Here is a 12,433-nt window from a genome sequence, read left to right as displayed (position 1 = left end):
CAAACCATTTAGCAATAATCACATATTAAAACACACCCGAACAGACTCGCTACACGTGTGTCCTAAGCTAGCCGGCGTTTCCTGGCACTAACACGCATGCGTCGGCTTGACCAATAGGTTCCCGGCGTCTAGGGAACTATAGTAACAGGGAGTCACCTGACTCCATGACGTGTGTCGTCCCATCGGATCACATGACACCTACATCATCACGTGGACGTGCCCGGCAAAAAAGAAAAGTAGAAAAAAGAAAAAGAAGGGAGTAGAAAAAGGAAAAAGAAAAAAAAAAGTGCCCAATGTCACGGCATCCTACTTTGTTCCAAATTCAAAACAAGAGCCCTTAGAATTTGAATTTGTGTACCCTGGGTAGCTGCAGTATTATGGGGGGTTGGATGCACGGACATAAGGACCGTCTACACCAGCACTCCCCATAGCCTGCTGCATTCTCTACTTGTCCCCAGATCTCACTGATCAATTACCATCTATAAATATAGATGGCTAGCGGGCTCCCTCTTTCACTAGAGATAGATAGGACCTATACAGGAGACTAGATAAAAAAACCTTTATTAAATTAACACCAACAAATCCAAAACCGCACAAAAACCGCACAAAAAAACGCATGTAAGTGTGAACTAGGTCTTCCACTTCAAAAACTTTTTCTTATTTCTCAAGACACACGTGTGGCACCTCCGCTGTTCAGGGCTCTAAAATACAAAGAAAACCAAAATTAAAATTATCATACTTATAAAAACATTGTCATATTAACGCTATACTCCAAAGAATTATTCGACATAAAGAAAGTCCCTAAATGAGGGAAGACAGGGAAAAGTCTAAATTGAGGCCCCTTGGGGCTAACGTCTCCAATGTGTGAATCCAACGCAATTCTTTTGCCATAAGTAATTTCTTTCTATCGCCTCCCCTTCTCAGAGGGGGTACATGATCAATTACACGAAATTGTAGCTGGCTGATGGTATGCTTGGCTTCACAGAAAAATACCCTCCTTCACTATCAGAGCTGTCACCCCCGGCCCATGGTGGATTCTCTACCATGGAGCCAAATGTTGAGGGTACGCCGGATAGTGAGTGTAGAAGAACAGGTGGATCCTAGATTGGAGGATATGGTAACAAAGTTTGTAAATAGGGGTTATCCCCAAGACTTGGTGAGGTCCCATAAGGAAAGAGCAAAGCTGATGAATCGCACAGAATTACTTAGACCAGGCCCCCCGAGACAGAGTGGTGGTGAGAGAATACCGTGCGTATTGACTTTTAGTCCTTACAGTAAACGTATTGCTCATATTTTTAATAAACATTGGGGCATTTTGAGTGATGGCTGGCCAGAGGTGCAGTTGTTAAAAGAACGTCCCCTTCTTTCCTTTAGGAGAAACAGGAGCCTTAAAGACCGGTTGGTCAAATCAGATATAGGGGCTCCAAAAACACATGTACAAGCTGTTCTGTCAGCAGCAAAGAAAGGCAACTTTCCTTGCTTGAATTGCTCTTGTTGTGGCAATTTGGTAAGGGGTGATGGCTTCAATCATCCCCACACGGGCAGGAGGTTTGCTATCAAGGAGAGATACAACTGTAATTCCAGCTTTGTGGTGTATGTGATCTCCTGCCCGTGTGGGTTATACTATGTGGGGGAAACTACGATGCCCATAAAAAATAGAATAATCAAACATAAGAGTACCATCAGAACGAATATGACGGATTTGCCTATTCCAGACCATTTTCGTGAAGCCAAGCATACCATCAGCCAGCTACAATTTCGTGTAATTGATCATGTACCCCCTCTGAGAAGGGGAGGCGATAGAAAGAAATTACTTATGGCAAAAGAATTGCGCTGGATTCACACATTGGAGACGTTAGCCCCAAGGGGCCTCAATTTAGACTTTTCCCTTTCTTCCCTCATTTAGGGACTTTCTTTATGCCGAATAATTCTTTGGAGTATAGTGTTAATATGACAATGTTTTTATCAGTATGATAATTTTAATTTTGGTTTTCTTTGTATTTTAGAGCCCTGAACAGCGGAGGTGCCACAGATGTGTCCTGAGAAATAAGAAAAAGTTTTTGAAGTGGAAGACCTAGTTCACACTTACATGCGTTTTTTTTGTGCGGTTTTGGATTTGTTGGTGTTAATTTAATAAAGGTTTTTTTTATCTAGTCTCCTGTATAGGTCCTATCTATCTCTAGTGAAAGAGGGAGCCCGCTAGCCATCTATATTTATAGATGGTAATTGATCAGTGAAATCTAGGGACAAGTAGAGAATGCAGCAGGCTATGGGGAGTGCTGGTGTCCTTATGTCCGTGCATCCAACCCCCCCCCCCCCCCCCCCCCCCGTAATACTGCAGCTACCCAGGGTACACGAATTCTAAGGGCTCTTGTTTTGAATTTGGAACAAAGTAGGATGCCGTGACATTGGGGACTTTTTTTTCTCTTTTTCTTTTTCCTTTTTCTACTCCCTTCTTTTTCTTTTTTCTTCTTTTCTTTTTTGCCGGGCACGTCCACGTGATGACGTAGGTGTCATGTGATCCGATGGGACGACACACGTCATGGAGTCAGGTGACTCCCTGTTACTATAGTTCCTGAGACGCCGGGAACCTATTGGTCAAGCCGACGCATGTGTGTTAGTGCCAGGGAACGCCGGCTAGCTTAGGACACACGTGTAGCGAGTCTGTTCGGGTGTGTTTTAATATGTGATTATTGCTAAATGGTTTGTGTTATATAAGTATGTAATTTGCATGTACTGGTCAGTTTGAAAAAGACTCAGACGAGTCGAAACTTTACTACATTGTCTGTTTATGGAGGAATAAAAGAAACGTTTGCATGATTGGACGCTGTCATCCATCTTTCCTATACTGCATTCATTGGGCCGATTGGGATCCACGACCCGGGTGAAATCTGCATCCAGAGGGAAGCCAGGTTGGGCCCCTGTGGTTATTGGAGTGCTACTGAGGACTTTGCTCTTTTTGCTACATAGCAATTTATCATGTCATTTATCATAGTGCACAGCGCTGGGAGACGCACACCACTGAGAGTGCCATGAACACCGTACGCTGCTCTGACAGTTCCAGGACTGCCGCATTCGCGTTTTAATAATTATCAAGGTTGGCCCGCGACTTTGTCCAATTTTTTTTATTTTGGCCCACTGTGTATTTGAGTTTGACACCCCTTTTCTATGCTTTATCTAATAGAGCGCTGAGAATGCAGAGAATAGGCTGCTCCAACTCAGGCTGAGCCTTGTGGTTCTCAGGGAATAAGCCACTACAACTCCAAATGGGCGGTATTATTGCCGGCAATTGCTATTGCCTTTTCACTTACACCTTGGCTAATTTTTTTTCACTATTTTTGCACTTTGATTTTTTCCACTTTTTTCATTGTAATAGCAACTGCGACTAAACGAAACTATACCCTATCAGACTCTCACTATTTTAGCTGCAATTATTCAGGCGTTATAGCAAGGTTCGTTTTAGGTTCGGTTTGTACGAATCCGAACTTCACAAAAGTTTGCCAGAACCGAACTTTTCAAAAGTTCGCTCATCCCTAACTGTAACAGATGTACAATCTAGCTGGCATTGCAGCCACTTCTATCTTCATCCCAATACGCTGTTTTGACTATTCCTACAGCCACAAGAGGCTTTCACATAGTGTGAGGGAGGCATAGTTGGCTGCAATCCCAGCTAGAGTGTCCAGCAGGAACAAGAAGCCTGTTACACTATATACACCATACAGGAAGTGGAACAACAGAGAGAACAGAGCATATAGTTTGCATAAGGAGAAGACAGAAGATGACAAAAAAGGCAGTATAACAACTGTATTGACCAGTATATGTTCATTTATTACATAGCTGAAAATAGGTTTCAGCATCACAAAACCTCTTTAGGAAACTATTAAAAATGGATGTGAACATTTTTATATAAATAGGTAGAGGGTGGGCCCTAAAAGTCATTCCTTTGCTGGACCCAAGGAACCCCCGTCCAACAGCTGACGAGGACATCATCATAGTGTACAGTATATTGTACCAATATGGGATCTAAAAAATTCTAAACAACCAAAATCCAAAAACCCTTTATGTGTAAATAGTAATTGGGATATGACATTAACGAGAAAATTATTTTTCTGCAATTTGCCTTTCACAGTGTTTCTTTCTTTCAGTTCTGCATCTCCGCGTTCTTCTCGGGGGATCACTCGGCTCCATGGTTTTCAGAAGGAGATTTTTAAAAGAAGTAAAAACATCAGGAAGCCTAAATGTAGATGTTTTGCTTGGATCAGTACTGAAAAAAAGCCGTGCTGAGGTCCTTCCATCTGGACGTGAATGGGTGACCTCCCTCGCCCTTGTGCTTGGAAGCCTCCCATCAACTTTTGAAGGATATGATATGACTTTTGGTTCTTTCAGAAGGGTAGAATAATCCTCACTGGTGACAAGTGGTGACATCATAATCTTTGGCTTTATCACCTTATGGCTTTCGTGTCTTTCTATTACCACCATGTTATTTTTTATCCGTGTGGTTTGTAATTTTGATATTGTACCCCCTGCACCTTTCTGAATTCCAGGCTCTAGAGGACTGCTCACTTTCTTGTCATTTGGCCTCGTACTAATGTTTATCTGCTTAGGAGACCTATGTAGGCAGACTTCAGGAGATAAGGTCTGTATCGTTTTTATTCCAAGATGTATTAAGGACCCTATGGGCAGGTTTGTTTCTTCTTTGGAGGGTCTTTTCCATCCTTTAAAATAAATGTTTTTGTGAAATCTTCTGTGTCCAATAGGTGTCCTTGCAATTCTTATGTCATTAAAGCTGGATAATGGTCTCACATTCAATACTGGGAGGCTATTCCTGAGGCTTGGAGTGAGTTGTGATTGATTACTATTCCTGGAAGACCCTTGAGTGGCATTGATGCTTTTCTGTCTAGGAGATATTTTAGTACTTTCGTTGTACATCTGCATTGACTTCTGAACAATTTCGGGGAAAGCCATCATTAAATTTTCTAAAATTTTCCGAAGGCAATGTAATCTGAGTTTTGAAGCCAATTTTTTAAAAACTATGGGTTTTCCTTGGTCTTCGAGTCCTGGTGTGTTTGTCATATCCCCAGATTCCTGGGATTTTGGGAGAATTGGTGGTGCAAACAACTGCTGAATTTCCCCCAAGACTGATGGTTGATGTGTTTCCTTTACCTTGATTTCATAAAGTGTTAAATGACCATTGTCATCACCAGTAGGAGTAATGGTTTCAACCCACTGGATGCTTTTCCTTTCCTTTAGTTTCACATGAAGTTCAGTTGACTTAGAAGTCAAGGTTTCTTCAGTAGTCACCTTAGATACATAAGATGGTGTTGCAGACTCTTCTTCTTTTAAGGATGGTTTCTTTGTTGCTGAACTTGAAGCCACGCTGGTCCGGACATGGTCAAAGTTCAGGGTTTCACTATGATGCAAAGATGGTTCTACAAAGGAAAGACACCGTTAAGATCATTAACGAAAGATTATCAATGTATTTAAATATCTTGTAATAAAACATTACATTACCTGGCCTATGGCTCTGCAGCAGATTTAAATTCTGCTGTGAGAATGTAACCACTGCCTACTTAACCCATTAGCTGCTGGGCTGTAAACTAGATAATACATTACCTGCCCACGCTCCTGCCTGTTTCTCCGGATCCCAGGTTACTGACATCCTGCTCAGCCAAAAAGTGGCAGGACAGCGCACTCATTGGCTGAGTGGGCCGTCAGTGACCCAGGAGCCAGAGAAACAAACAGGAGCACAGGGCAGGTAATGTATTATCTTGTTTTAAGGCAGTGGCTACATTCTCACAGCAGAATTAAAATCCGCTGCAAGAATGCAGAGCCATGGGCCATAATTCTACAGAGCATCACTGCGGATTTTGCTGCGAAACTCGCAGCACGAATCCAGCTTCGATGCTGTACATGTGAATCTACTCTGAAGCATAAAATGGGCAAGAGACCTCTGTCCATGTCAGGAGAGAGCAGGAGAGTTTTTCTATGAAAATTTGGTTCTGCTCTAGACAGTTCCTGTCATTAACAGCACTGTGTCAGACTGGAAAAAATACACCACTTCCTGCAGGACATACAGCAGCTGTTAAGTACTGGAAGAGTCAAGATTTTTAAATAGTGCATATAGGTGCATAACTTTCTTAAACCAGATGATTTAAAAACCTCTTTTTCTCACTATTTTGAAGGCTTAGGCAGGTGGTTTGAAGCTTTTGAGCTGTTTTGAAGGCCGTATTAGGCAGGTGGTTTTAATGTTATAGTTCAACAGGTTGTCTGCTGTAGTCACTCTTAGGCTATGTTCACACTGCGTACGAGTCCGGCCGCATTTCGTACGCCGCCGTACATGTGCGGCTGAAACTACGGGCGTGGGAAAAATAGACATGCGGCCGGATGCGTACGCACCGCGAACATACGCCCGTAGTAGAGTTATGCTTCCCTAGCTTGTTTCGAAGCGATCTGAGGCAGGTCATTTACTTGGAAATCTTCGCCCAGCCCAATAAAACACACAGAACCTTTTGGATCGAAAAATCAAGTTCAGTTTGGCTGAAATAAGTACTTCGTACGGGACTGCATGGAAATCCACGGCCATGAGTTTCAACATTTCCGTCCTCAAACAATGGTCTTGTTCATTTTTCACGGCGCCGCATACGATCCGGCCGTAAGCTCATACGTAGTGTGCACTGTGCGGCCGTATATCGTATACTTTCAAGCGAACGCATCAACCTCAAAACTACGTGCGTATATTCGCGGTTCGCACTACGGCCGGAAACATACGCAGTGTGAACATAGCCTTAAGGTGCACATACATGTAAAATTTGTTAACAATGAACAATTACGAACTATCACCTGATAAATGATTATTTGGCCAGGGCAGACATAAAGATTTTAGTCTGTTGTTTACAGGCATTCAAAGTGGTCATACGTGATGGATGACATCCAGCCAAGGATGAATGGTCTTTCTGGGAATGTTCTGAGATCGTTCTTCATTCATGGATGAAAAAATTTTCCTAAATGAATGATCTTTTCTTGGACTATTTGCAGAAAATTTCAAATCCAGGCAATTTTTTTCCAGATGATGACAGATTCAGTCAGCTAAAATGGTTGTTCCTTGTTAAATTCCATATGGTCATCAATTGGATTAGTTCGGTTAAGGCTTGTTTTAGCAGTCCATTTAACATATCCCTTCTTAAATGGTTACTTTTAACGTACACAAAAATGTGGTCAACCACTTTTTTGTGTGCGCTAAAAAATTATAAAAAAATCCGTCTTGATCTGTTTTTTATAATAGAAGTCAATGGAAAAACAGATTGTTTTAAAGTATTGTGTGAATAAGTTGATGGAGCCTATTAATTTCTATGGGACTCGATGTGATGGTTTGGTGCAGTGTTGGTGTATTGCTCTTGACTTAAGGTATTGCTGAGTCCCTTCGTCTATCCCCTATCGACCACTACTCCCCCAATAGAACCCCTTATTCCACACACACCCTCCCCCCTTTACCCCATTAAACTGAGGACACCTCTTTTAACGTTGGAAAAAATTGGCCATAACAGCCTCTTTATTAAAAGTGCTTCCAATAATTAACAAACATAAAATAAATAACAATAATAACAATAACATTAGTTAACCCATTATGTCTAGGGAGGTCTGGCAGCACCAGTATTACTGGCTATCCCCCCAGCCGCACCGCGCCGACTCAGGGGCTGACAAATCTGTCACCTGGCACTGCACCACTTTCCGTCCACAATCCACCAAACAAGCGGGGAGTATCATCCCTCTTATGGGTCCCCATCCGAATTACCACATTAATGTGCCCTGCAAGACCTCCCTACCGCAGGCTGTCATGACAAAGAAAGCAACCAAAGCCCACACCCGAACACCAAAAAGCCTGTAATAGGGCGGGCGGGCTGAATCGGGTCCGGCAAGAACTGTAGCTCCACCTCTTCCTCCTCTTCCTATAACACCGCGTCCGTTGGTAAGTGACTCACCTAGCAACTCCCTCATTTTCTCCTCAAACTCCTCACCCCCTCCCAACTGGCTCACACTTAACCCCTTACTGCCCCACTTAACCCCTTGAACTACATTCCCAGCTAACCTAGTCATGCTGGGCCTCCGCTAGGTCTGCGCCTCCCGCTCCGTGCCCTTCCTAAATCATCCTGATGGCTATGTAGATGATTATTGGTAAAAACATCTAATAAAATTATAATTGAATAGAATACCTTTATTTATGCAGCTTTTAAAATTCTTAGGCTGAAGAGCAATCTGCTTAGGAGAAAGTTAGTTAAGTAACAATATCCATAGAATTCAGACATACTGTAGAACCCGACCACATGACATTACACTAGAATAGAAACGAACTTGAGATCTGCTTATAGTGCGACCTATAGGGGTGGATTTATCAAACTAAAAAGTGTTATTTTTTTGGTATATACTGGCCTGATGCGAATAAATTTATGTGGACTGTAGGTCCGCTGAATTCATAATTTTCCCATCTGAAAAATAAGGAAAACTATGCCATGAGTTGACGTTGGTGGGGACATGTTTAAGCCTGGTACAAAAAGAAAACGCAGGACTTAATAAATGTCCCCCATAGTGTTTATTCATTCAGGATTTTCTGGGATTAAGAAACAAATAAAAAATTTTTTTGCAGCAGTTGAAGTTTTTTTTTGTCCCTTTTTAGTTTTGTTTTAGTAGGCTTTTTTGTCTTGTAAGAGATGTCATATATTTTTATGCGTTTTGCAAAATACTCTTTTAACTTTCTGCTTAGGAAAGCTACATTCACATGTTCGGTAGTTTTTCAAGATCATATATGATGTCTGCAATCCGCAAAAGAATCCGTATTGCATTTGTTATCCATATTTTTTGTGGAGCAGTAATTATGGTCCCATAGACTTCAATGAGACAATCAGGGGGATTCACGGGGCCCCAAAGCAAAAATTTTTAAGGTGCCCCCCTCCCCTACGTACAACACAAAGCACTGCGCATATATATATAGCTGCACATTTTCCTTTCCTACTCGATTGCTCAGCGGCAGAACAGAGGTCAGAGGTTATCAGTGCAGTGAAGCAGAGATCTCTGTCTTCTGCTTGTTAACCCTTTTTTGTGTTGCAGCATGTAAGTAAACATTGGGTCACTTACACACTGCAGTACATAAGGGGTTAAGCAGAAGGACACCCACTCTTACCTTCTCCCCCAGGCCCTCCTCCTGCACAGGCCACATAGCAACTGCCTACCCTGCCTCTATGGTAGCTTCATCCCTGGAGACAATCTTTGCCTCACTTAGGTTCCATATTAAGCTTGTTAGTAGTTTTTGCGGATTTTAGGAAAATGTTGCAAAAAAGTTATAATGGTGCATTTTGGAAAAATAAATAAAAATAAAATGCTCAAATGCAACACAAAATGCCACCACAAAATATATTTTGGATGCTGCACCACAGACTTCGAAGTAACATTTAGTTACATAAACTATTTTTCCAACAAGCCTTAAAAATTCTTGAAACAAAACAAGAACAAAGGCCAAGGAGGCTATGTATGATTCATACTGGCTTAGGCAATGCTCCCACCTCAGAAACATAGTGGGGAAAGGTGGCCGTCTTTTAATATAGATGGCTGCAAAAAAAGATCAGTAGCGCCAGTCTATATTACAAGACAGCCGACTTTCCCTGCTATGTTTCTGAAGTGGGAGCATAGCCTTAAATTTAAGTTCACTCGCTGTAAAATAAACTCAAAATGCGTCTTCAATGTGTGCGAACAGATGAAAAAAAAGGCTGTGTTGATATGGACAGTTGTAATCAATTACAGACATTATTCTATACTGTGTGTTCACTGCCGACCAATTTCCCATTGACCTCAATGGAGCACACTATTATATTGAAAATACAGGTGCCTTTTTACATCGCAATTACGGCTGTATTTTGGTGTTAGTTTACTTTGTGTGAACATAGTCTTACCCTTCCTGTGTTTTCGGATGAGCTTGCCCATACAAACAGTTTGTAGATGATAATAAATACTATGAAGATGAAGGTAACTGGATCTTTACAAATAGCTTTATGGATGTTATCAAGGATATCGGTGATCACATTCGATAGACATTGTCCCATTTCCAGTTTATAGTGGATGCTAAAAAAGAAATATATTAATGTCATTAAGCAGTTGAGACACTTACATGCAGGTACTGTGGTGCCGCACCATATAAGTAAATTTTTAAAGCAGTACTCCAGCAAAATCAACTGGTATCTAAAAGTTATTTAGACTTGTAATTTACTTCTATTTAAAAGTCTTAAGTCTTCCAGTACTTATCAGCTGCTGTATGTCCTGCAGGAAGTGGTATAGTCCTTTCAGTCTGACACAATGGTCTCTGCTGCCACCTCTGTCCATGACAGGAACTGTCCGGAAAAGTAGCAAATCCCCATAGAAAACCTCTCCTGCTCTGGACAGTTCCTGACAGGGACAGAGGTGGCAGCAGAAAACACTGTGTCAGCCTGGAAAGAATACACCACTTCCTGCAGGACATACAGCAGCTGGTAAGTATGGGAAGACTTAAGATTTTTAAATAGAAGTAATTTACAAATCTATATAACTTTCTGACATCAATCGATGTGAAATATATATCTTATTGTACACTGAAAACGAACGCAGCATTGTCCGTGAATGGGAGAAGTTCCATTTACATCCAGAGGCTGTAAATCCATAGAGACGTAATACCTCTCATATGTGTATCAGGCAATTATCTGCGAGCTAAATACATCAACAGCGGCACAAATCTTATTACTGCCATGATAGTTCACTTGTGTATCAGTCTAGGTAAAGTGTATGGAGCTGTTTGATTCCTGGAGGACTGCTTATGGGATATGACCGCAGAATAGGAGGTCTGTGTCAGATTTCAGCCCCATCACTGACAGCAAACAGAGATCTTAGAAGGGTTATCCAAGTGTTTAAATGATGAAATGTAATCAGCTATAGTAGGGCCGGCTCAAGGTTTTTGGGGACCCGCAGGTGACAGTGCCTCAGCGGGCCCCTCATCCATCCACTATGCACCCATCATCCACACACTATGCACAATCGCTTGAGACACCACTAACATATACAAACACACATCATTGACACAGACAGTGACAGACTGACACAGACACTGACACACACAACACTTACAGCTCAGTCTTCTCTCGCACTTGCCCAGGTAAGCCCTGTGATGATGCCGGCCCTGATAGTAGATTCTACGCAAAAAGAAAACCTACTCGCTTTGGTGGTGTCCGCCAGTCTTTCCTTACCTTCTCTGCAGCCATTACACCATCTTCACCCACTTCAGCCCTGCAGCCGGTTACTGGTCATACATCATACACCATACACCATTTAATAACTGTCAGCCAACAGTTCTCCCTCCTGACCTCCCCATACACATGCACAGCCAAGCCTTCATGTTTCCTCTATGGGAAAGGGAGGGGTAAGACACCATACACTTTACACAGTCAGCTTTTGGGTGCCATGCACTGCTGTAGGGATTTTTTATATCATTGATAGCCTGTTGATATGGCGGCCACCCACCAAAACTATCCAATCGGCTAACATGTATGGGAGTGTCTCAGTGTCAGGTGAAAGAAAATTTGGTCCTGTTAGACTTCGACATGCCTGATGACAGGGGTCCAGGCCACTCCCACCACAATCTGCTGGTGGTCTGGGCAAGCACTAGCGTAAAGTGATACTGTCAACCCCCTTATTCTCATTTCATTTCATCAGTGGACAGTGCCACCTAGGCGGGTCTTCATGGTACATAGTTATCTTCCTGCTGGGGAGAGGAAAACTGCAGTGAAGCCCCGCCTAGGTGACACTGTACAGCAATGAAGCTACACAGACGTATATACGTATATAAATGTGCAGCATCTAAGCTTGTGAATGGTGCAGAGAACCGCACATAGAGTAATGGGGTGATAATATAACTACAGTTAAAAGCTATGACAGAGCAGAGAGCCATCGGCTCCCTCCCCATTATATACTATCATAGGGAGCTGGTTTAGACCTGTGGCCTATAAGGTACCAGGAGCATTCTCCGGATGTCAAGGGCCCAATGCAGGATCATGCAGGATCAATACTGCAGATAGTAACTCAGTATTACTTACTAGGTATTGTCAGTTAAAGGGCTTTTCAAATGAATTGCTGTCAGAAAATTATGGTGCATTTACACAGGCAGATTTATCTGACAGATTTTGGAAGCCAAAGCCAGGAATGGATTTGAAAAGAGGGGAAATCTAAGTCTTTCCTTTATGACTTTATGGTCTGTTTCTGGCTTCCAAAATCCTTCTTGTTTTGGCTTCAAAAATCTGTCAGATAAATCTGCCTGTGTAAACGCACCATTATACAGATTTGTAAATTACTTCTGTTTAAAAATGTCAAACCTTGCAGTATGTATCTGCTGCTGCATGTCCTGCAGGAAGTGGTGTATTCC

At 42.2% G+C, this 12,433-nt stretch overlaps 1 protein-coding gene across 4 annotated transcripts; it reads right to left on the bottom strand.

The window, feature by feature from the left end:
• Positions 1-3,807: 3,807 nt before the first annotated feature.
• On the bottom strand, positions 3,808-11,608 carry LOC138797059 (uncharacterized). 4 transcript variants are annotated; one of them, XM_069978751.1, is made up of 4 exons: positions 11,536-11,608; positions 9,942-10,110; positions 8,211-8,253; positions 3,808-5,429 (listed from the first exon to the last, which is right to left on the bottom strand). In XM_069978751.1, exons 2-4 carry the CDS (start codon positions 10,089-10,091, stop codon positions 4,102-4,104), a joined length of 1,521 nt encoding a protein of 506 aa, XP_069834852.1. In that variant the 5' UTR covers positions 10,092-10,110; positions 11,536-11,608; the 3' UTR covers positions 3,808-4,101. The 4 variants fall into 4 exon arrangements, with proteins under 4 accessions (XP_069834852.1, XP_069834178.1, XP_069833326.1 ...); XM_069978077.1 differs by lacking the exon at positions 11,536-11,608 and adding an exon at positions 11,262-11,366; XM_069977225.1 differs by lacking the exon at positions 11,536-11,608 and adding an exon at positions 11,233-11,336.
• Positions 11,609-12,433: the final 825 nt, after the last annotated feature.

The sequence above is a fragment of the Dendropsophus ebraccatus genome, chromosome 1 (assembly GCF_027789765.1).
Source record: "Dendropsophus ebraccatus isolate aDenEbr1 chromosome 1, aDenEbr1.pat, whole genome shotgun sequence".
NCBI lineage: Eukaryota > Metazoa > Chordata > Amphibia > Anura > Hylidae > Dendropsophus > Dendropsophus ebraccatus.
This window is presented reverse-complemented; position numbering and strand designations above follow the sequence as displayed.

Coding starts and splice junctions, on each gene's coding strand:
- LOC138797059 (XM_069977225.1), bottom strand. CDS start 11,276: ATGGCTGCAGAGAAGGTAAGGAAAGACTGGCGGACACCACCAAA. Junction 8,254..9,941: donor CATCCGAAAACACAGGAAGG/GTAAGACTATGT, acceptor TCTCCTAAGCAG/ATTGCTCTTCAGCCTAAGAA. Junction 5,430..8,210: donor TAAAAGCTGCATAAATAAAG/GTATTCTATTCA, acceptor TTTCCTTTGTAG/AACCATCTTTGCATCATAGT.